Below are 23,554 nucleotides of genomic sequence, written 5' to 3'. Positions count from 1 at the left end.
TCTGTTATCCATCTCTTCTGGCGTGTCGACACTTCTGGGTCTTGTTTTTCTTTTTTTCCACAAGAGACTATACAGCAAGGAGTGGCAAAAATGGCGCCTGGTCTCATTTCCCCCCAACCGGCTGTGTCAAACGATGCGACCAAGTCGCTGAACCAGGTCACGGCGGATTACGATGATACCCTCAGATTCTATCTGAATGGCACCAAGGTGGTGTTGGACACCGCGGATCCCGAGGTTACGCTGCTGGAATACCTGAGGGGAATTGGTTTGACGGGAACCAAGTTGGGATGTGCGGAAGGAGGGTGTGGTGCTTGTACTGTGGTATGTTTGACACAGAATTCCGAAACAGCAAAACGATCAGTTTTGGAGACTGACAAACTTGTTAGGTTGTATCGCAGCTCAATCCTACAACGAACAAGATATACCACGCCTCAGTAAATGCATGCCTTGCACCACTCGTCAGCGTAGACGGCAAACACGTTATAACTGTGGAGGGAATTGGGAACGTAAAGCGACCACATCCAGCACAAGAGAGGATAGCAAAGGGCAATGGCAGTCAGTGCGGGTTCTGCACACCAGGCATCGTCATGTCTCTATATGCTCTCCTTCGCAACAACGTTGGACCGAGCGAACTCGAGGTTGAGGAGGCGTTCGATGGCAACCTCTGTCGGTGTACTGGATATAGGCCGATATTGGACGCGGCACAGAGCTTCAGTGTGAAGTCGGGCTGCGCAAAAGCAAAGGCCAACGGTGGAGGGGGATGCTGTATGGACAAGGACGGTGCGAACGGCGGAGGCTGCGGCGGCGGTAAGAGCCTTGACGAGGATCAACCAATCAAGCGATTCACACCACCTGGGTTCATCGAGTACAAGCCAGACACAGAGTTGATATTCCCTCCACAGCTACGGAAACACGAGTTCAAGCCGTTAGCATTCGGCAACAAGAAGAAGCGGTGGTACAGGCCGACGACATTGCAGCAATTACTGGAGATCAAGGATGCATATCCGTCAGCGAAGCTCATTGGTGGCTCGACCGAGACACAAATTGAGATCAAGTTCAAAGGCATGAACTACAACGCCTCAGTGTTCGTCGGCGACATTGCGGAACTACGGCAATTTAAGCTCCATGATGATCATCTAGAGATTGGCGGAAACGTTGTTCTCACTGATTTGGAGGAGATATGCAAAGACGCTCTTGAGCATTATGGACCGATACGAGGACAGCCATTTGCAACTATCCTCAAGCAGATACGATATTTCGCGGGGCGCCAGATTAGGAATGTGGGTACGCCAGCTGGTAACCTCGCAACAGCAAGCCCTATCTCGGATCTGAATCCTGTGTTTGTTGCTACCAACGCGACGCTCATAGCGAAGAGCCTCAAAGAGACGACTGAGATCCCCATGTCGACGTTCTTCAAGGGATACAGGCAGACTGCTCTGCCTCCAGATGCCATCATCGCCGGTTTGAAGATCCCCGTTGCGAAAGAAAAGGGCGAATACATTCGTGCATACAAGCAGGCAAAGAGGAAAGACGACGACATTGCAATTGTGAATGCTGCTTTAAGGATATCACTGGATAATGAGCATACAGTCGAGAGTGTGGATCTCGTGTACGGCGGCATGGCACCTATTACGATCCATGCGAAGAAAGCAGGGGAATTTCTTCAGGGCAAGAAGTTCTCCGAGCTGTCGACGCTCGAGGGCGTCATGGACAAGCTTGAAGAAGATTTTGATCTGCGCTTTGGTGTCCCGGGTGGTATGGCGACATACAGGAAGTCACTTGCGCTCGGCTTCTTTTACAAGTTCTACCATGAGATTCTGGCCGAGCTGCACGCTGAGGAAGTTGAGGTCGACGCCCAGGCAATTGGCGAGATTGGAAGAGATATCAGCAAGGGCAAGAAGGATGACAAGGCTGCTGAGGCTTATATCCAGAATGAGGTCGGACAGTCGAAGAACCACGTCGCGGCTATGAAACAGTGTACTGGAGAAGCGCAGTATACGGACGATATACCACTACAGCGGAACGAACTATATGGTTGCTTGGTACTTTCGACAAAAGCGCATGCCAAGTTGCTCTCGGTCGATGCTGAACCAGCACTGGATCTACCTGGCGTTGTTGCGTACGTCGATCATAACGATCTGGCATCTCCGGAAGCCAACTGGTGGGGCGCGCCGTCTTGTGATGAGACATTCTTCGCTCTCGACGAAGTCTTTACTGCTGGCCAGCCGATCGGTATGGTTCTGGCTGATACAGCGAAACATGCAGAGCAAGCTGCGCGAGCTGTCAAAATTGAGTACGAAGACCTTCCGGCTATATTCACGATTGAAGAAGCCATTGAGAAGGAAAGCTACTTTAACCACTTCCGCTATATCCAGAAAGGAGACACGGAAAAGGCGTTCGCCGAGGCTGACCACGTCTTCACCGGTGTTGCGCGCATGGGCGGCCAAGAGCACTTCTACTTGGAGACTCAGGCATGTCTAGCAGTGCCAAAGCCTGAGGATGGCGAGATGGAAATTTTCAGCAGTACACAGAACCCAGCAGAGACGCAAGCATATGTATCCAAGGTCGTCGGTGTCGCTGCCAACAAGATTGTCACCCGTGTCAAGCGCATGGGCGGTGGCTTTGGTGGTAAGGAAACACGTTCAGTCCAGCTTGCTGGTATCGTGGCGTGTGCAGCGAACAAGGTTCGTCGGCCTGTGCGCTGCATGTTGAATCGAGACGAAGACATCATGACATCTGGACAACGACATCCCTTCCTCGCTCGCTGGAAGGTCGCTGTAAACAAAGACGGTAAGCTTCAAGCCCTTGATGCAGATGTCTTTTGCAACGGCGGTTGGAGCCAGGATCTTTCTGGTGCAGTCGTCGAGCGGTCTCTGTCCCACATTGACAACTGCTACTCAATACCCAACATCCACGTCCGCGGGCGTGTTGCGAAAACAAACACAGTCTCCAATACCGCATTCCGAGGTTTCGGTGGACCACAGGGTATGTTCATTGCCGAGACGTACATGGAAGAGATTGCAGACCATCTCAACATACCCGTGGAGAAGCTACGAGAGATCAACATGTACTCTCCCGAAACCAACATGACAACGCATTTCAACCAGGAGATCAAGGACTGGTACGTTCCCCTCATGTACAAACAGGTCCAAGAGGAATCAGCATACGTACAACGACGCAAGGATATCGAGGAATGGAACAAAACGCACAAGTGGAACAAACGTGGTCTCGCCATTATCCCCACAAAATTCGGCATCTCTTTCACCGCACTCTTCCTGAACCAAGCCGGCGCGCTTGTCCACATCTACCACGACGGCAGTATCCTCGTCGCCCACGGTGGAACAGAAATGGGCCAGGGCCTCCACACAAAGATGACGCAAATCGCCGCCGAGACCCTCGGCGTCCCCCTCTCCGACGTCTTCATCAGCGAAACAGCGACAAATACCGTGGCAAACAGCTCCTCAACCGCCGCCTCGGCCTCGTCCGATCTCAACGGTTACGCCATTCACAACGCGTGTCTGGAACTAAACGAGCGCCTTGCTCCTTTCAAGGAGAAGTTGGGCAAAGATGCTACGATGAAGGATCTGGCTCATGCTGCGTACTTTGCTCGTGTCAATTTGTCTGCGCAAGGATTCTACAAAACACCTGATATTGGATACGTCTGGGGCGAAAACACGGGCCAGATGTTCTTCTACTTTACGCAAGGTGTTGCGGCTGCCGAGGTGGAGATTGATACGCTGACTGGTGACTGGACGACACGGCGTGCGGATATCAAAATGGATGTTGGGAGGAGTATTAATCCTGCTATTGACTATGGGCAGATTGAGGGAGCGTTTGTGCAAGGTCAGGGACTGTTTACTACGGAGGAGTCGCTGTGGTTGAGGGGGACGGGTGGGGTTGCTACAAAGGGGCCGGGTAACTATAAGATTCCTGGTTTCAGGGATATTCCGCAGGACTTCAATGTGAGCTTGTTGAAGGATGTGAATTGGGAGAATTTGAGGACTATTCAGAGGAGTAGGGGTGTTGGTAAGTTTTCATTCCTTTTCTTCTTTTCTCTCCTATTTTTCTCTTTGCATTGGCTAACTGATGTTATAGGTGAGCCACCACTCTTCATGGGAAGCGCCGTCTTCTTCGCTATTCGCGATGCGTTGAAAGCGGCGCGCGCACAATTTGGCGAAACATCAATTTTGCATCTCACTAGTCCGGCGACAGTCGAGCGCATCAGGGTCAGCTGTGCGGATCCAATTCTTAAGAGGGCGTGGGTGGAGCCCAAGGAGGGAGAGAAGAGTTTCTTTATCAGTATATAGAGAGGGCGTTTGATGGACCACTTATGAATGGTATGGATAATACTACATGAATAGTATGCATGAGTCACAATGTCAATGCATTGATTCTGAGTTGTGTTTGGGGAAAAATTCCTATTACTTATACGTTACAGCTAAATATTGCTATTTTTGGTAATATGCATACTTGTTAGCTGCACAGGTGGGCTGATGGAGCCCTGCAGAGAGGGACGTTGAATAGTATGCACCCCCGCTTTACGCGATGCTGGTTGAAGTAAGAGAGTTTGCTGTGGCGCAGCCTGACACTGCATCGTTCAGCTCTTCAGGAAAGGCAACCACTTCACACTCACCCACCAGCGGCGGCCAGAATATATTTCACTATCGCTTTTCGTTGCGCTACAGCCTGATGGCGTTCAATGCAGTCGGCGAACTCGAGCAGTCACCCCATTCGTGCCACTATTGTCAAGCAGTCACGATCAGCTTTAAGAACAGTTTCAACAGGCACTCAGCTTTCCGTGAACACGGCACACTAAACATCACTTATGGCCGAGCTCGACATGCTGCAGCTAATGGATGTAAGCTATTCGAATACCTGATGCAAAGCATCGCATACGGCCATGAAGACGAAAACCCCCGGTATTCATTCTCTTACGAATACTCACGAGCCAAAACTAGTTTCATAAGCTTTCTATATCACACAACCTCGCAAGACTTCGAGATCTACGCCGCGGATGAGGCAACATCGTACAGGTTTCCAAAACCGCCCAATCTATCACCAGCATCTACAAGTGCGGCTGAAGACTGGCTAGTCTTTTGCGTTCAAAAGCATGAGGAGTGCAGAAGAGTCGAGAATGTCTTCGTCCCACCAAGACTCCTCCGTGTAACATGTGCTCAAGACGAGGTGCACCTCGTAAGCATGGATGTTACGAAGCCCGTACCGTATGCTGTTCTGAGCTACTGTTGGGGAGGTGATCAGCTCTTCAAAACAGTAAAGAGTAACGTCGAGATAGTCTCAAGAGCGATAAAGGACCTACCGCAGACGATCCATGATGCCATTCTTGTGACACGACAACTCAAGCTCGAATATCTCTGGGTTGACAGCATGTGCATCATACAAGACAGTGAAGAGGATAAAGATGCGCTCATCGGCCAGATGCACATGATATTTGCATGCGCACACGTCACTATCGCTGCCAGCAAAGCCTCAAAATGCACTGAAGGGTTCCTCGCACCTAGATCCAACGTACCACAATTTTACGTCGCCATTCGGGATCCCATAGAGACACACAATATCGGACCTAGTAGGGTTATACTTATACCCTCTTCAAGGGGACATGTTGAGCCACTCGTCACACGTGCATGGACACTTCAGGAGACCCTCCTTTCAAGACGCATCCTCTCCTACGGAAGCCGACAATTGCGCTGGTACTGCGGCTTATGTGGGAATCATGATGGCGGCGTTCTGGGTTGGGATTCCCCCAACTGGGATTCCTTCCAAAGCCTTGATGAAAGAGTTTCTGAACATGCTCGCCAACCCTTCGAGATATCGGATATATTAACTACTCTCCGTTGGGTAGAGATTGTAAAGCAGTACACAATGCGTGGAATGTCAGAGCCTTCGGACAAATTGATCGCCATTTCTGCCGTAGCTCAGCGCCTCGCCAGCCGGACTGAAGGGAGATGGGGTCGATACTATGCCGGTATTTGGAGAGAGAGGTTCTTTGAACAATTGCTGTGGTCTATATCCGAAGGCGAGATTGCGAAACGACCAGTTCGGTACCGCGCACCTAGCTGGTCGTGGGCCGCTATCGATGGGAAGCTAGATTGGCCATTGAACGCAGAATTGATAAATGCTGAGATCTTGTGCACACTTCTCGACGCGGAGATCCAACCGTTGAGATCTACACAACCCTATGGCGCAGTGGCTTCCGGAAGAATTAAAGTCTATGGAGAGGTCAAGCAGGTTTTATGGTCAGCCGATCGGAAAACGGTAAAAGATAACAAAACTCAGGCTGCCGTTACCAGTGGAATTATGCAGACATTTGCAGATGCGCTAGAACATAATGCACAGGACATGACTGTTCATGTGCTGAAGGTAGCGATGTGCCCAGATCGCCGACTTGGCATCAGGCTCAAAACAAACGAATTTGAGAAGCACGTTGAAGGTATACTGTTGGAGCATATCGGTAACGAAGTGTATCAACGCGTCGGTGCAATGGGCGTATGGAGCGTTGAGAAGGACAAATTATCATTGCCCGGGTGGCTGGAGCAGTCGTTACTTGAAAGCAGACAGTGGTGGTCCGAAGGATTTGTGAGTAAGGAGATATATATCGTTTAAATTATGAACGTACGATGCGGTTAATTTCAGCTCTTGGGGTGTAGCTGCGACTGTCTTTCGATATGTGAATAGACCAAAGGACTTCTCGTTCCTGTGATTGTCGCTCAATCTAAGCCAGACCTTAAAGGCAAATGAACCGGTAGCTATGTATTGCTAGTCGTTGCAAGCTCGACGATTTCTTACTTGCAAGTTCTCTCGTTCAAGAAAATCCTTTTGTTGGGATCGTTGGAGAGTGTGGAGGCTGTGGTTGGCTTAGGCTCGTTGGCGATGCAACGGCACACGATGCGAGAATTAAGTGTCGTCATTTGGTTTTTGCATGGCTCTTCTCAGATACATCATTCCAGAAAAACATGACTGGGTGGTTGAAACGTTGTTCTCACAAAGCCTTTCGGAAGTAACAATTGCCGAACGCAGCCGATACTAGATCGGAGATCTAAAAACACGCTACACCAGACGGTCCAGACGTACAATCTATTATGGTTTGATATGTGAAAGGTATGTGTGATTGCAAGAGTACTTGTGATCAGCAGGTTGCTCACATCTAGGTCAGAAAAACGTGTAAGGTGTCATAGAAGCTGTTTGATGAGAACGCCTGCAGTCTTCGAACAACATCCGCTCGCAGTGATTAATCTGTTCGGCATCGCACAAAGTCGACTCAACGCCAGTAAGGCAACATATGAGTAAGCCCACAAGCGTTTCAAAAGTCAGCCCTACGCAACCCTCACAGACCACCACCTTTCAAGTTGAACCCAATCCTAGTCCCACACGTCATCATCCACGTACCACAAGTCGGCGAACTCTGACGACATACTCTCCCCGGTAAGCCCATCTAACGAGACGATGCAACGATCATGTCAGATGAACTCACCGCTCAAACTCCCGATGAGTAAGTTATTTGCTTGCCACTGAAACCGAACTCGACGATCGAGCTGATCAGTGAACAACAAGTAGTTTTGGTGCTACGCCCGTAAAATGTTGTTACGGCTGGAGAGTATAGGCTAGCTCAAGGCCACCAAATATTGGATCAAGGCGCTAGGAAGTGTCCATTCCTATAACGGTATGCCATGGCGTTTCGCGGGATGCGCGTCATCATCTTCCCGTCCGGGTGGCATGGTGGAAACGCTGGAGTGGGGTTGGGCTTCACTGGTGCACTATGGTATACAAGGGTAAAGGAGGATATTCGAAAAAGGAGGGATGCGATTGGGTAGTTAGGTCAGTATATCTTCCATAAGATCGGCAGTTGAATGTGGAGATTGTAGCACTACTGAGGTACGTTCTTACTACCGTGGTGGTTGTTAGTTGTCATTGCAGAAGCGTGCACTTGAACTCTAAACAATCCTGTCTGCCCAGGCAAATGAGACTACAAAGCGCGTAAATCTCGTCATTTGCCTTGATCACATTTTGAGAGCAATGCAGCATGATCTCAAAATCAATGCAAGGGAAGAAAAAAAGGCGTCTTATGAGATTACTCGGTAGCAATTCCGTGCATCTTCACTGGTAGCGGAAGCGGCTCGACGATAAGGTCAAGATCTATAAAATCGTTTCATCATGGTTGATATGATTTATTCGTGACTCCAACCATGAAAGGCGCGCTTCGGGAGGATGAAGATCAGGCTTGGCGATCTCAACAAGCTAGTTGGCAGAAGTGATGACGCTCACTGTCGTGAGATGGTGCAGGAAACCTCCCAATCGTTGGCGCGATAACAAAAGCCCTTGGATGGGGGGTGAAACTTCACAAGCGGTAGTGTGATGCTTGAAGAGAACTAAATTGCATGGAACGATGCAAGGCTGCAAAGCAAGAGCGCACGCGAGCTATGATACAATGGGGGATCAACCTATGACGCCGTGGTCCGCTCACTACTCACGATGGTAGGTCCATCTACTTTCCTGGGCCATGCTCCAGCACCCTTGGGAGGAGAATTGCGATCAGATCCACGATCAGATCCCTGACCGCGACCGCCTCTTCCCCGCCATGATGTGCCTCCACGTCCACCACCACCACCACTACCACCACCACCACCTCCTCGTTTTGACCTTCCATCTTGGCCCCCACCACGCCCCCGACCAACTTGAAATTGTATCCTAGTGAGCGGCTGTTCGACCCATTCTACACCCTTTAGACCCAAGTTTTGCTTCTCCCAGTCGCTGAGCTTCCAGGCTTGATAAAGGCCCATCAATCGCTGTTGGTCCACTTCTTCCTTACCAGGGCCGACAGTTCGTGTCAGTTTGATACCCCGTAGCTCTGGTACCCATGCCTTGATGTATTCGCCATGCTTGTCGTAGTCGAGTGCTTGTTTAATAGGATTAAAGACGCGGCCCTGCCGCGGATCGTTGCCGACACCAGCGACGTATTGCCAGTTGCCCCAGTTGCTAGCTGGATCGTAGTCCACAAGGAAGCATTCATACCACTCTGCTCCAATTCTCCAGTCGATATCCAGATGAGACGAGAGGAAAGAGGCGACGTTTTGCCTCGCGCGATTCGATGTGTAACCTGTGACGAAGAGTTCGCGGTTTGATGCGTCGATAAGACCGACTCCTGTGCGCCCTGAACGGAACCGCTGGAACGCTTCGAGCGTCTTTACCGGATCGTCGCCTGCACCACCTGATCTGTCTAGTCGTTTCCACTTCTTCGTTCCTGACTCTCCCTTCTGGCCTTTGGCACCACGATCTTGTATGCCATAGAGACTGAACATCTTATATCCAAACTTCCTCATGCAAAGTCGCATGTAATCTCTCCACAACAACTCGAACCGAACAGCTGCTGTTCCTTCGTTCTCACCCTTTCCGTAGCCATCTCTCTTTTCGCCAGGGCCCCGCCCTTCCTCAAAATCCATCATTGCCCAATGGACCTGCCGGGCTGTGATGTGACCTTGAGCAAGGTAGGCTGAAAGTTTGGTGCTGAAATCGAGACCAAGCATGCCATTTCTTGTCTGTTTGTAGGAACTCATAGCTCCAGAGCTGATAAGATGGTTTATACGATTTAGACCAGCGGTTTCGCCGCCAGAGAATGGATGCGCCGACTGAGCATCTGTCGGCCATTGTGGTGGCCATGTAAGGGTGTATGTTTTGTCTTTTTCGAGTGGCGATAACAGAGCTCGTTTCAACTTTTCCAAAGACGATGGTATGACGAATGGCTGTTTTTGGGGTGGTATGCTCGAGGGCAACGGTGGAAGTTGGGTTGGTGTGGGTAGGGTACTGCGAGGTCGATCGCGTAGCGGTTCGAGTCCTTTCCTGAACGACGTGTATACATTTGGCAGGTCGGATATGTTATCATAAGGTAGGTCACGGCTGAGGCGAGTTAGCAGAATTCCTCAACAAGGCGAGACGCCAATGTGACTTACTCATCTATGAAGTACTTCTCGTCGCTCCACGCCTTGAAGTCTACCCCGTGCTGTTCTGCGAGTTTCCTTACACTGGCCACCTCTGTTTTCTCTTCTGTGTTATCGTCATCGGTCATCCAAACCCCGCTGATCTTGCCCTCGTGCTCGTTTTGAGCATACCAGTCGATTATGTCAGAAACAACCTCGGTGGGTTTGCCCACGCGCATCTCCAGTCCGGAGTTGCAGTCCAACCCCGCAAGCTTTTCCTTGAGATCCCATACTCCATCCGCTATGAATTGCACGCGATGAGGTCCTGTCCGCCATACTCGTGCGACCTCACTGCGCGCCTCCGGATATGGGCTCTTGTCGGATGGGGAGGAGAGGAAACCGGACACTTCGATTTGGTTGGGGGGGAAAACGTATACGGGTAAGAGGTGGGTAAAGTTTGCGCTGCCGTGTTCCGAGGTCAGCGAATCATCGCGGTGCCGTCTGTCCCCATTTGAAGAAGTTCGTGACGGGTTTGGACGCGCGACGTGAAGGGAGGCGGCATGGAAAGCGGGATTGTCTGAAAGGCGGGCATCGCGACTGAGAACGTATAGCAAAATGCGCGGGATTCGGCTTGACATAATCGGAGACTTGGGAGACTCGTCGCCAGCAGCACTAAAAGCGCGTGTGCAACAATCAGAACAAACAAATAAGTCGCAGGTGTTGCACGGCGGCCAGGAGCAACTACGTCGTAACATCAAGGTTACGATTCATAGAAGACCTGGTAGTAGAGAGTCGGGAGCATTGCGGTGCCGCAGGCGATAGAGAACTTCAGGGCCTGCGGGACGTCATGACCCTATGAAGGCGACAATGGGGCTCTCACCGAAATTTCTAGGGCACGAGGCCGTTGGACACTAAAAGGTGCCCTAAATGTCATCTGTCAGCCATATCAGGTATTCTCCACCGGAAGGGGTGCAGATGGTCGAAACTGAGGAGATCCGGTTCAAGATTGGTGATGCTTGCTGCAGCATCGCCAACCAGGATTATGACGTGAGGGACGACTTAGTGCGGCGCCACAATTCGCTATGGCCGCTGCAGGGACACAAAACGAGCGACTTGGGGACGGGCCGAGCGTTCGTGGAAAGGATAAAGCTGGCGATTGTCGTGCTGTCATGGAAGCACGGAGAGATCGCGAGACGTGCATGCATGCGCCATGCCGTGCCTGGTTAAGGGTCAAGAGGGTTCTAGATGGTTCGGCGCCCAAAAGAGCCGTGCAGGGACCGCGAATCGTTCATCTTAGGCGTGTTGATCGTGCAGCTTGATCTCGATATTCGTCGATTTGGAGCGGAAATCGCGTACCAGGTACCGCAAGGGGCACGTGGCTGTTAGCCGACTGGGGATATGACATATGACACTTGGGTTGCTCGCCGTCCTCCGATGTCTTGCCGCCACGCACAGCTTGGTTCAAGGACTCCTTAATGCAGTAACACCTCGCTTGCCATATACACAGTAGTATGCTGCACATCGCCCACCATTATCGAGTGCTTGTAGTGATCAGTGTGCAGCGTGTATATGCCATCTTTGAATTCGTGGTCCAATGGGTCGAAGCCCTGCACGACTTATCGAGTGAGTGAGCAAGGTATCACAGACATGCCTGTCGATGAAAGGGATTAGTCTTGCCGATGGTCATGGTTGATGAATGCGTTGGCTATGAACGGGGCTGACTTGTAGGAACTTGCAGTAGAGCCGGAGATCGCTGCCCAGGTCAGCCCGCAGGAAGGCAATAAGCGTGCCAAGGCATGTAACCGACAGATGTTTGCTTTTGTCGTATAGTTCAAGGCACAAGTCTTCTATCCTTGTAGTAGGATTGGATGTCAGAGGCTTTTCTTAAAAAATGTGTTGTTTAGACACTTCTTTTCGCTCGTTCACCTATCGTACCGAATGGGGCATAGCGCATGTTCAACACACCCTGTCATGACCGTATCTTAGGATTTTATGGTACGCGCCATTTACATACCCCACAACATCCTTACCCACACGTCTATTTATCACCGATAAGCATATAAGCAATACCTATAGGGTGTGGTTCAATCTGCTACCTTCAATAGATTAATTCTATCCAAATGTCTTTATGTTGAAAAGATCAACTATAACTTGACAGTGTGTTCATGCACTATACTAGAGCCCTGAGACTGCTGTTGGAACCAAACCAAGGGTCCCTGGGTGGATTTCGAAGATGTATGTTTGGAGTGAAGCAGCGTCTAAGAATGAGCCTCCTGCGGATATACGAAAGAACATGCCATATCTTGGACTATCTTTGCCTGCAGAATGTAGTTGCAGGTCTGCTTCACAGATAATGTGAGGCAGAAGCGACATGCATCGTATTCTACGAAATGAATCGCTTGAGTATATAGCCATCAAGCTTGCCATCCAACGGGTAGAAAGAGCTAGTAGAACAGCCTCTTGGGGCTGAGAATCTGTAACCTTGGGAAATTGTTTTACCTAGCAATTCCTTAGGCTTCGTAGACATATCTTGCGAGCCCTAACTTAAGAAAGGTGAAGTAATAACAAGCTTAACCGAGATACGAAAGAAGGGAGGAGAAGATCTGTACGACAAGGGCTACTAAATTGTTGCTTCATGTACAATCAAAGTTTTTTCAATACTATCATTAACACATGTTCGTTTTCCTAGTGGATTTACTCAACATGCGGTTCCGAATGTTGTGACGCGCCTCGCAAGCCTTGACGCCGCATGGTATGATCATCACCCCATATTGACAATCAAGCCACCGGTAATCCATTGTCCTCAGTTGCTAAGGTCGGTAAGCGTTTCTAACAAACGGTGCGGTATACGCCATCATTTGTCGGTCTCTGCGCCTTGTGCTTGTGCTCTTTCCGCAGTCCCTTATTGGCATGCTGCTTCTCGATGCTAGGGCTGGCACCAGGTTGGAACGCCGAAAGATCAACCGCATCCGTCTTCATCAGCATCTCCGTGACGCCACATATGTCAGTGACTAGCCTGTCGATCATGTCAAGCGACAGACTCTCCCTGACGACTACTCTAAGGATTTCGGTCTTCTCCTCGCCTGGTGGCAGCGGGTAGTCTGCATGCGAGGTTAGTCACGTTATGTCCAATAGATCAGATGTAGTCTTACTGGGGATAATGTATTGCTTAGCTCGAAGCAGATTGCTGACCGCTTCTTGCTTGACATGGGGGAATTCCTTGTGGAACTCATCTGTGAGAGTGAATGCAACGACGGGTAGACCAGCATTGTAGTCTGCGCTTGTTTCGCCTTCGTCGTACTGCTTCTTGCCCTGCTCGAACTTGAAATCGCCCTTCTTGCGGTGGATGTCGCTGACGCAACGGTACCAGCCCTGAATCATGATGTCAGTAAGTCTTCTTGTGCTACCCAAAGATTTGATGTCGTACCGTATGCTCGAGCGCCCTGCTCAGTAGACGTGCATTAGCCAACATGTTTTCCATAATGGCACGGTATCCCGAGAACCCTAGATGAATCAAGTTGTAGTATTGTGCGATGATCTGAGCTCCAGGACGTGAGAAGTTCAGAGTGTACGACTCTTCTGTTCCACCCAAGTAGTGAAGCTCAAAGATCAGATGCTTGGGCAGGTAGCTTTCGTCTCGCCAGATGATCCATCCGACACCAGCATACACGAGACCAAACTTGTGACCACTGACGTTGATGGATTTGACTCGCGGTAGCTCAAAGTTCCACTTCTTGCCAGCTTTCGCGTGGGTAAAGGGGGCGATGAAGCCACCAGATGCACCATCTACGTGGATGGGAATATCGTTGCCAGTCTCCTTCTCGAAGGCGTCGAGGATATCGGAGATTTCCTCCACAGGTTCGTAATGTCCAGTGTATGTGGAACCAAGGATGACAAACACACCGATTGTATTCTCGTCGATGTTCTCCTTCACCAACTTTGGATCCAGACGGTAGGATGAGTCTTCGCTTACGGGAAGAATGCGAGACTCAACTTCGAAGTACCTAGCAAACTTCTCCAGAGCAACTTGTGCGTTTGCGCCCATGATGATGTTTGGATTTGAAGTGTCTTTGCCCTCGGCCCTTCTCTTCTCTTGCCAGCGACGCTTCATGGCGAGTCCACCAAGGTGAATAGCTTCGCTAGAACCAGTAGTTGCCGATCCGATGGCCTTCTCGCCCTTCTGTGCGCCCCACATGTTAGCAATGATGGATACACATCGTGCGTGCATGTCCATCATTGCTGGGTACTCGTCAGCATCCGACATGTTCTTCGACAAATTCTCAATCATGAGCTGCTCGGCCTCCTTCTCCATGTATGTTCCAACGAATGAAGCCAAGTTCAACTGGGGTCGTCCGTCAAGATCAAGCTCGTCCTTGAGTAGCTGGTGAACAACATCGGCAGGAGCGCCATCGTGCGGGATTTTGAATTTTGACAACTCTGTGCCAGCGGCATAGCGACTCGAGTAAGGTGTGATATGTGAGGTTGCTCGGTTTGCGGACTTGTGGCCTCCGGCCTTGTGAATTGGGTGGTCCTTTAGTGTCTCAAGGAGCTCATCCGTGTCTACGTGTCTCGCGAGTCCGGCCATTGTGATGAATGTTTAGAAGTGGTTACGTTGGTAGGGATTGAGATTGATGCAAGGTTTGCAAGCATCAGGCAAGACGTTTCATTTTTATACGAGCAGAAGTGTTTGCTGGTACACGTTGACAACATACATACGCATGACGACACATTACGTCCGTTGTCGCTCACACACCCGCGTTGGCCATGCAGCCAAAATGGGATATGCAGACCAAGCAGAACCCGCATTGAAAAGCTTGACATTTGCTTGGTAAAAAGCTTGTTTCTGGCAGTGAATGGATTTCGTGGGACGTGTCATGACCAATTAAGGAGCCGTTCTCAAGCTCCGCAACGGGAGTCGGCTAGGGATTTCAACCGCGGAACTGACAAACAATGGAATCAAACACGCGGCTCTCTACGGGACTGGCCAATCTGGCCTCATACCTTGCAGCGAAAGCAAAGTAGGAAAATAACGCATAGTGACGAATCTCATACAGACCAAAAGCCGGAAGTAAGTAGCCTTCATGCACATGGATGGGTCGATGACGGAATTCTGGCAATCACCCGGTCCGTCGTTTCGCCGACAGCGCGCCGTCACGTGATGGAGTGCAGACCTGAACACCACCAAATCTGCCATATCTGACATTGTCCCAACAAACCTTTTGGAGAACCTAGCGGCATCGGATGGGACTCCGTTAGATTCTCCCAAAGGTTTGGTGCAGGCTTACCTGGCTGATGGCTACAAAACGCTCAAAGTTTCGGGTGGTGAGATGGGATTGGTGATCATGACGTAGTCATCACATCCGTGGAACGCGGGGAAGATCGACTGACGCGTCCTTGACAACCTGAACTACACGTACACAGTACGCGGCCTCGGTGCCTTGACGGGGTGTAAAGAATATACCTTCAAATTAGGGGTCCGTATTTGCAAAGCAGTAGAGCTCGAGCATTTGCTGCCATTTGTAACCACTTCATCAAGCACCATTGTTGTTGTTTGAGATTGGTCCGCCTTGTAGTCCGAAGCCCAAGAAGCGGGTCACCTACCGAGAGCTCCGCCCCAATAACGTTGCCACGCAGTGGTGTTGTAATCGACTCGTCTTACTCTTTAGCTTGGTTGCCTAGCTACTTGTTACAGTACTTGTGCTCCCCTACCATTCTTGCTCGTTCACCCATTCCCCTTCAATCACCAGGTCAACATGCGATTTTCACGCGTTGTACCAGTCTTGCCTCTGGCGACTGCATTCGTCATTACCGAGCCAGAAGTCTTCTCGAACATCAACATTGAGAAGTCTGGAAAGTCCCTTGTCGACAACGCTCACACTGTTCTCGACAACGCCCAAAATGTCATTGACGATGCATTCAGCAAGGTCAAAAACGGCGCCAAGGACGTCTACAGCAAGATTCACCATGCTGGTGCCGATGTCGAGTCGTGGTTAGAGGGCTCTCAATTCGACGACAGCGTCATTGACTTTGAGAATCCTGAGCACCCTCCTCACGATGGACCGCCACACCATGGCGGCCCTCACCACCCTCCGCACGACCAAAAGCCGAACCGCACAGTCTACGAGCTCATCAACGAGAGCAAATACACTACAAAGCTCGCAAAATGGATCAACGAGTTTGACGACATCGTGGAGGCGCTCAACAGCACCAAGGCCAACTACACAGTCTTTGCTCCCACAGATGAGGCCTTTGAGAAGATTCCCGAGCATCACCACAAGCCTTCCAAGGAAGTCTTGAAGGACATTCTGCTGTACCATGTCACCGACGACTTGTATCCTGCTGGTCGCGTACTCCACACATACACCATCCCAACTCTGTACACGCCAAGCAAGAACCTAGGTCACCCGCAGCGCCTTACTGTTCGCGTGACACTCAAGGGTCCTGCGATCAACTTCTACAGCCGCCTTGTAGCCGTCAACATTTTCGGAACCAACGGTGTCGTCCACGGTGTTGACTCCATCCTCGTACCACCTCCCAACGTCGCCTCCATCATCGACTTACTCCCTGGCGAGTTCAGCACTCTTGAACTCGGTCTCACAAAGACAGGTATCTATGAGAAGATGAACAGCACTGAGTATCCACACAACGGCGGTACATTCTTCGCGCCTTCCAACTTTGCGTTCCAGAAGCTTGGAGCGCGTGCCAACGCCTTCTTGTTCTCAAAGTATGGTGAGAAGTACCTGAAGGCTCTTCTAGAGTACCATATTGTCGTTGATCAGACACTTTACACTGACGCCTTTTACGATGGGCGTAAGGACGACAAGGAGACTGTCGAGGAGCGCCCAGGAGGTTACCACTACGATCTCCCTACTGCTCTTTGCCACAAGAACCTCGCCGTCGACGTCGGTCGCTACGGACCTTTTGTCGAGATCAGGATCAACGGCTTCTCGCGTGTCACTGTTCATGACGGTGTAGCTAGCGACGGTGTCATCCAGGTCGTCTCCAACGTCCTGATCCCACCCAAGACTTCTGGTGGCGCGCAGAGCTTTTGGAAGGGTGAGGAGCTCGACGTCGAGGACCTCAAGGAGCGTCTCCAGCCTCTTGTTGAGAACATGGAGTTGTAGATCGACAACTCTTATGCGAGCACTGAAATTTGTTACGTTCTTGCTTCGAGACGATCTTTACGACATATCCCTTGTATAATAACTTTTCCCTTCAAGTGGAGTGGTCACTTCACACTACCTTGTGTATGACTCAGATAGCAGATTAACAAACGAATACAAATATGACACCATATATCGCGCTTGCAATCGTGATATTGCTACTACTGCTGTCTTTCATCTAGTCTAAGCTGACTTTGAAGTACACGTGTGCAGGCTACCATTCTTTGTAACAGAAGACTGTAATACTTTTAGTCCGTCATAGTCTGGCTGTAACTACCGCTACTATTCCTTTCGCGTAAGTAGCAGGAACCACACAGTTAATGCTCCAGCCTAAAGGCGATGTCATTGGATCTCATTTTATCGCAAGACCTAAACGCGAAATGTGTCTATACCGTACACAAAAGCAAACCAGAGTCATGAGTAGCAAATACCTCTACAATGTCCTGTTTCTACGAGAAGTCCTCGCCTCCTTCTTCAATCGTGTTCTTGACTCGCAATAAAAGTGTAGTCTTCCACTTGTCAAGCTTGGTGAGCTGGTCAAAATTGAACAACTGTGAGAAGTTAGTACGACGCGCATTTGCGAATGTGTGCCAATTGAAGAGAACATGCCTTCTCAGAAAACGCCTCCTGATCACCGTCTTGCACTGCAGCTGCCAAGTCAACAAGCAGTGCGTGCTCCCTCTGCTGCTGGAAGCTTGGATCCAGCTCTCTATACCTGTCAAGCGCAGTGTTGACACCGACCTGGTCGCCTGTGCATAACTGGCAGATACCAGCCTTGAGTAGGTACTCCTTGACGGACCAGCGCATAAGGTTATTAGAAATCGAAGTTCTGGCAACTTTCTCGTAAAGCTCAATGGCTTTGTAGTAGTCCTTGCCTTCTAGAGCGACGAGGTCGGCGGTCTTGAGCCAAAGCTTGTTGGCAAGTGCTTCAGCATTGTCGCTCTCATACCAGCCAGCCGCTTCCTCGTATGCGGCTGCAGCTCGGGTGTTGTCACCAAGCTCGACTTCGTAGAGCTCTGCAAGGTTCTGCTTGTGGGTGGCTGCACGGCGGAAGTTGCCCTTGCTGCAGTAATGCGCAATGGCTTTGTCTAGACACCGCGCAGCTGCTTCTGGGTCATCTTTGCGGTAGGCCTCTGATAATAAATCAGTCACAGTGATTTCCAGTGTGAAAGAAGATTGGAAAGAAGAAGCTTACTGAAGGCGTCTGTAAGCGTGTTTGCTTCGTCATCAGGCTCGTTCAGATTCTGACGTTGTACTGATGCTGCCCTTTCGAAAGCCTCGCCTGCCTCCTTGCCTAGAACATGTTAGTTCTCAAGACGGGATCGTTTCCTAGTACGCATCTGACCATACCCATCTTTTGCATCCGGAACGCATTTGCTGCAGCGATGAATTGATCTGCGGCTGCCTCATCTATCACGTGCGTCAGTCCAGGCAAACAGCAAGTCAGGGTATCACATCAGATCATACACTTGTCTTGCTTGTTGCTGAAGAAGCTGAAGCCACCAGATGCTTTCTGCAGTGATGCTTCTGCCTGTTGTCACGTCAATATCAGTTATTCGCTTTGTGGCTGAGTCTTGGAAGGCCCCACCTGTCGCAGCAGCGCTCGTGGATCGCCGGCCATGTTTGCTGAGTTGTCGAGTGCGGAGGTTGTTTGCAGGAGAGGGAGGGCCAGTACGAGATATGAGTGTATAGGCAGATGTTATGTTGAAACTTTGGTCGAGACAGGTGGCTGCACTTGCTGTCTCAATGAGCGATGACGACCCACGTTGGTCCATGCGAGCGGGCTGTGACCTCGGCGGCGGCTTTACCACTTCGGCGCTAGTGTTTGCAGCCCGCCTCAAGCTTCACGACGTTGCATTCACAGCAGCGTCGAGGCATCCGCAAGAAACATGGCTACACGTCGCGCATTTGCTTCCTCGAGGTTTTACAGTCCTTTGCAACGCCTGCAAACACGCTGCTATAGCCGAGGTGTACATCCCGACGAGCTTGAAAAGCTTCTAGCAGAGCCCACATGGTCCGTCGAATCTCTCCTACCACCAAAGACGCGCGCTTCCGACGCTCCTCAGATCACCTCGCAGCAGCTTCATCATCTACTACGCCTATCCGCTCTCCCGCCACCAGAAACACCCGAACAAGAGCAGAAGATGCTCGACACACTGGCAGCACAATTACACTTTGTGGGCAAGATACAGGAGGTGGATACAACGGGTGTAAAGCCTCTTCGGGCGATACATGATGAGTCAAAGGCTGCGGAAGAAGAGCAGACTATCACCTTGGAGACACTAAAGGACGCCCTGGGCAAAGAGAAGGTCGTAGGCCAGCATCACAAGCGGTTACAACGAGATGCTACGCCGGTTGACGCTCAAGATGTTGAGCACTGGGATGTGCTGGGCTCGGCTGAGCGAAAGGCTGGTAAATATTTTGTTGTCGAGAGCGAGAGGCCGCAGGAATAAATCTTTCCTACGGCCTTGCACACGTCTAGAACCAGAGCCATCGGTGCACGATGAGATGTGCATGACTACGAATGGTATACGGCTACGAAGGACACCAGGACGATCGGGAAGCAGCACCCATACTTGTTTGCAACGTTTGTATCTTCGTTGGTAAACAAGTAAACTCCAAGGACCAGGGATAGTGCCAATCCAGAGAAACACAACACCAGCCTCCATATGACGACCGTCGTAAATAAGAGACAACAAGAACCAACAACAAGCCAGAGATTCATTCACCAGAGACCGACCTCCTTCCTGCACTTTGTGCAACGCTTAACGACATGCGCTTCCACATCACAGCCACAAAAGGGCGCCTCATCCATATTGTCAAATTCTGGTGTCGACAGCCGACTCAGCCTAGGTGTCGGAGGAGGTGTGGGGCCTGCGAAGGAATTCATAGCTGTTTTCGTCTTCAAAGGCAGTCCTTCGCTCGACTTTGCTTTGGCATGAAGGATCACCGACTTTGATCTAACTTTGGACGAACGCTTGGCGGAAGTCACGTGTAACTCTGAGCTGGGTTCCGCGACTTTCCTTCGAGGTGCGGGGTGAGGTTGTGACGAGACGTGTTCAAAGCTGCTTTGTGGGTATGAGTCTTCATCTCCTTTGGGGTATAGGACGAAATCGGTGTATCCCTGGACTGGTGGTTCAACCTTCCAATCCGCCCAGCGGTGACGACGAGATTCCGCGATCTGAACATTGCTTCCATCGTGGTACGTCGTCTGACGGTACTCGTGGGTATCTTGCTTCTTTGGTAGAAAGTCTGATGCCTGGAGAGCCGGTTGTGTGAATGGAGTCGACGGCATGGTGACAAGATGGTCCAACCGGCACCATGAAATATCAGGAAAGAGTTGGAAGTGGGCTTGAATGACTTTTCAGCACCTTCAGACCGGTTCTGAGATGAAGAAGAGATGTGGTGGGGTGGTTGAGCGGAGAGAGTAGTGGGGGGAAAGAACGATGAAGGGTCCAAGAGGTGGGTGGTGGGCGGTGCGAGTATATACAGTGCGGGATCAACTCGCCAAGCCCCATCTCGCCTGACACCCTAGGCCTCCTGCACTACCACCACACCCCTTGTGCGCTCTGTTTCTCTATGCCAATCGAATCCGAAGCTCTCAGTCGGTATGGAGAGACTGGATTCGTCCAAAAAGACATGGATTTGCACAACTTGGATGTTATAGTGCACTTTTGCATAGTTCCACATTGGGATATAGGTGTGTCTACTCGTCGAGGTCACCATGAGCATCCAACCCAGAGCGAGAAGGACTTGCGAGTGCTCGAAGCCAATACGGAGACTGTGTTTGTTCGATGCATCGTGTCTTGGAGATGCTCGAATGTTGACCTTGTCGTCAGTGGCTCTCGTCCTCGATCCTAAGCATATCCGGATCGCATACCACTTTCAATGTCTCACATAGTATAAATTACAGCCCCTCAATACTATGGGACACCAATCTCAGCCTTTTTGTCTGATTTTCAGCACCTCCGATGGACATTGTGGTGTCGTTGGTCGCTCAAGTTTGCAGAGCGCGTGCCAAGGTATTACCAAAATGTCAACCCTGCAAATCACACAAAGACCATGTGGCTGCATGACTCTCCAGATCCAACTCATGTATGTAATCGTCTCATAACAGAAGAACTCCAGCTAGGACCTGCTGGCTAGCACTTGAATGTACTAGAGTCACTGAACCTACTATCAAACACTTGGGCCTCTGGCACGGCTACTCCAGATCCAGACGAGGTGGATATCTCACAGCACCACTACGCGCCCGCCTCGCAGCCTCGTCTCCCGTCCCCCTTTGCTTTCGAGGGAAACCAGTCTGGCCCATTCGGCCCTGGGCCCGGCTCCGATGCATCGCAGGATCCAACAAGGTCTAGTCCACGTGACTTCTTATCAGAACAGGCGCTCAAGTGTCTTGTCTTGTGTACGTGACAGCTGCTCTCTTCGATACGATAACGAGTAGAAAAAATATTGTCCGAATGCCGACATCGCGCTCTACAGACGTTGGGGTGAGTAGGAAGTGAGAGTTGAGCATTCAGAATGCGCATCAATTCTGCCTTTCTCTTTCGTCCAACTCTTTCAAAGGTTCCCAAGTAAGGAACAAGAATGGATTGCCGAACAAGTCAGATGACATGACGAGTGGGAATAAGAGATTTCCACATTATTTGATTTGTGTTTCTGAGATTACAAAGTTACAGGGAAGATACTCAACTCTTTAGCCAGACGGCAACTATGCCGTTCATGCATGCAATCTATGCTTTCTCTCTCTCTCTCTCTTTCCTTGGATAATAAAAATACAAAGCACCATCAATCCTCTCTGGCCCATCTCTTACTAAAACTGCCAGTCAAAGCAGAAACAATCTGTGAAAACGTAACAAAAAAAACGCCGCCGGTTTGGAAAGGAACACTCTCTCCATCATCCCAATTCCCATGCCATGGTATTGTCCCCCTAAATCCCCTTCTCCTCTTCCAAAAAACAACAACAAAAAATAAACACTCCCAAATTAACGCCCATTCCAATGCATGTTTTGTTACACAATCGCCCCTACTCTGGACTCGCACCCCTAACAGACGGCTCCACACTCGCACTCGCCCTCCCTCTATCCTTGCCCCCACCACCAGGACCCAAACTAAGCTTAATCTTCTTCTTCTTGGGTGAATCTCCACCGACATCATCAGCGTCACGGTCGCGCTTGCCCTCGCCCCTTTCACTACTCTCGCTGTGTTTTCTATCCCCAAGATCAGGTCTACCACCACTACTAGTTTTCAGCTTGACTTTGAGCGTGCCATTACCATTACCGTTGGAAGTGGTAGTCGAGTTAGAAGATGGCTTATCACGATCAGCCTTCTTGACATAGGACGACTTCTTCTTCATCTTGCGGCGTTCGGGGGTATCGTTGTCCATATCATCAGCGTCGGCATCGTCGTCTTTTTCGCCCTTGAGACGTTTAACGGGCGAGATGCCCTTTGTTTTGCTACTCGTCTTGGGGTTGTTGGCGGATGACGACTCGCCGGGCGCGGGCGTGCCCATGCGACTTCCCAGCGGCGTGTTGCCGAGACCTGAACCCGTGCCGCCGTTTTGTCCCGTGAGTTTGGCCATGGCGTTGCGACTACTCTGCCGCCCGCTGATGCCGAGGCACTTTTCTAGGTGCTGTGCGAAGCGCGTTATGAGTAAGCTGCGCTTGCAGTTGGGACACGTGTGCCAGGGGATGTAGGAAGCGGGTTTGCCGCCCGTGTTGAGCTTGATTTCCTTGGTGTCGCCTCCGGCCATGTCTGTGTCTTGGGAGCCGGGCGTGCCTACGCTCTCCTTCTCGGCGTTCTTCTGCTGCTGCTTGATGAGCTCGCGTTCCTTCTTGCTCTTGGCCATGTCGGTGGGGAAGGGGTTGCCGTAGACGTCGTGGCCCGATCGCTGGACGAAGGGGTAGAGCATGCAGTACTCTTTGGTCAGGTCTGGGTTCTGCATGCCCTTGCCCATGATGGGGTGCATCAACCGGGGCAGCTTGCAGTGCGGACATATTATCTCAGGCGTTGTCTTGAGCGGATTGCCCTTGAGGAAGACGCGCCCATTGTCGTACTTTGCTGCCGATGTCTCAGCGACGGGTATCGACGTGGCGCCTGTCGTGTTTTGCTTCTGCGACTGCGGCTCGAGGTTTGCCAGGGCGATAGACTCGGCTTGCGTGGCGGCCGACTGCATGCGGAGCAGCTTCTCGGATCGGTGGCATGATAGGGCCGTGGTGAAGACGATGTTGCTCAGCAAGTCGTCGAGGATGTTGGTAGTCTGCGACACGTTTCTTAGCAAGGCGCATCATGGGGAGGGTCATGTAACCGAGGAGGCGGTTTGCGGCGGACAGGCCCTACCAGTTCTTGGAGCACGTCTGACGGCAGTCCCACGGCAGCGTCGACGCCCTCGCCCTGGTCGTCGGCCGGCCGGTCCTCAGACATGTCGTTGACCGTGGGCGGAGTTGTTCACGGCGGAGT

At 50.9% G+C, this 23,554-nt stretch overlaps 8 protein-coding genes across 8 annotated transcripts; 4 read left to right on the top strand and 4 right to left on the bottom strand.

Annotated features, from left to right (window-relative positions):
• Positions 1 to 90: 90 nt before the first annotated feature.
• On the top strand, positions 91 to 4,307 carry J4E82_005821 (uncharacterized protein; the record flags this gene model as incomplete). The annotated part of the gene is made up of 3 exons (XM_051732082.1): positions 91 to 321; positions 387 to 4,026; positions 4,096 to 4,307. The coding sequence occupies 3 exons, from the start codon at positions 91 to 93 to the stop codon at positions 4,305 to 4,307; spliced, it is 4,083 nt and encodes a 1,360-aa protein (XP_051588102.1).
• A 382-nt stretch (positions 4,308 to 4,689) lies between these two features.
• J4E82_005820 (uncharacterized protein) lies at positions 4,690 to 6,621 on the top strand (the record flags this gene model as incomplete). The annotated part of the gene is made up of 1 exon (XM_051732081.1): positions 4,690 to 6,621. One exon carries the CDS (start codon positions 4,690 to 4,692, stop codon positions 6,619 to 6,621), a length of 1,932 nt encoding a protein of 643 aa, XP_051588101.1.
• A 1,835-nt stretch (positions 6,622 to 8,456) lies between these two features.
• On the bottom strand, positions 8,457 to 10,567 carry J4E82_005819 (uncharacterized protein; the record flags this gene model as incomplete). The annotated part of the gene is made up of 2 exons (XM_051732080.1): positions 8,457 to 9,909; positions 9,963 to 10,567. The coding sequence occupies 2 exons, from the start codon at positions 10,565 to 10,567 to the stop codon at positions 8,457 to 8,459; spliced, it is 2,058 nt and encodes a 685-aa protein (XP_051588100.1).
• Positions 10,568 to 12,758: 2,191 nt separating this feature from the next.
• Positions 12,759 to 14,514, bottom strand: J4E82_005818 (uncharacterized protein; the record flags this gene model as incomplete). The annotated part of the gene is made up of 3 exons (XM_051732079.1): positions 12,759 to 13,030; positions 13,082 to 13,301; positions 13,357 to 14,514. The coding sequence occupies 3 exons, from the start codon at positions 14,512 to 14,514 to the stop codon at positions 12,759 to 12,761; spliced, it is 1,650 nt and encodes a 549-aa protein (XP_051588099.1).
• A 1,168-nt stretch (positions 14,515 to 15,682) lies between these two features.
• Positions 15,683 to 17,053, top strand: J4E82_005817 (uncharacterized protein; the record flags this gene model as incomplete). Its single annotated transcript, XM_051732078.1, has 1 exon — positions 15,683 to 17,053. One exon carries the CDS (start codon positions 15,683 to 15,685, stop codon positions 17,051 to 17,053), a length of 1,371 nt encoding a protein of 456 aa, XP_051588098.1.
• Positions 17,054 to 17,541: 488 nt separating this feature from the next.
• Positions 17,542 to 18,713, bottom strand: J4E82_005816 (uncharacterized protein; the record flags this gene model as incomplete). The annotated part of the gene is made up of 6 exons (XM_051732077.1): positions 17,542 to 17,643; positions 17,702 to 18,225; positions 18,288 to 18,386; positions 18,443 to 18,502; positions 18,560 to 18,623; positions 18,681 to 18,713. The coding sequence occupies 6 exons, from the start codon at positions 18,711 to 18,713 to the stop codon at positions 17,542 to 17,544; spliced, it is 882 nt and encodes a 293-aa protein (XP_051588097.1).
• A 268-nt stretch (positions 18,714 to 18,981) lies between these two features.
• On the top strand, positions 18,982 to 19,545 carry J4E82_005815 (uncharacterized protein; the record flags this gene model as incomplete). Its single annotated transcript, XM_051732076.1, has 1 exon — positions 18,982 to 19,545. The coding sequence occupies one exon, from the start codon at positions 18,982 to 18,984 to the stop codon at positions 19,543 to 19,545; it is 564 nt and encodes a 187-aa protein (XP_051588096.1).
• A 2,576-nt stretch (positions 19,546 to 22,121) lies between these two features.
• On the bottom strand, positions 22,122 to 23,518 carry J4E82_005814 (uncharacterized protein; the record flags this gene model as incomplete). Its single annotated transcript, XM_051732075.1, has 2 exons — positions 22,122 to 23,354; positions 23,435 to 23,518. The coding sequence occupies 2 exons, from the start codon at positions 23,516 to 23,518 to the stop codon at positions 22,122 to 22,124; spliced, it is 1,317 nt and encodes a 438-aa protein (XP_051588095.1).
• Positions 23,519 to 23,554: the final 36 nt, after the last annotated feature.

Source organism: Alternaria postmessia, assembly GCF_024291825.1.
Source record: "Alternaria postmessia strain BMP 2775 chromosome Unknown scaffold_32, whole genome shotgun sequence".
Classification (NCBI taxonomy): Eukaryota; Fungi; Ascomycota; class Dothideomycetes; order Pleosporales; family Pleosporaceae; genus Alternaria; species Alternaria postmessia.
This window is presented reverse-complemented; position numbering and strand designations above follow the sequence as displayed.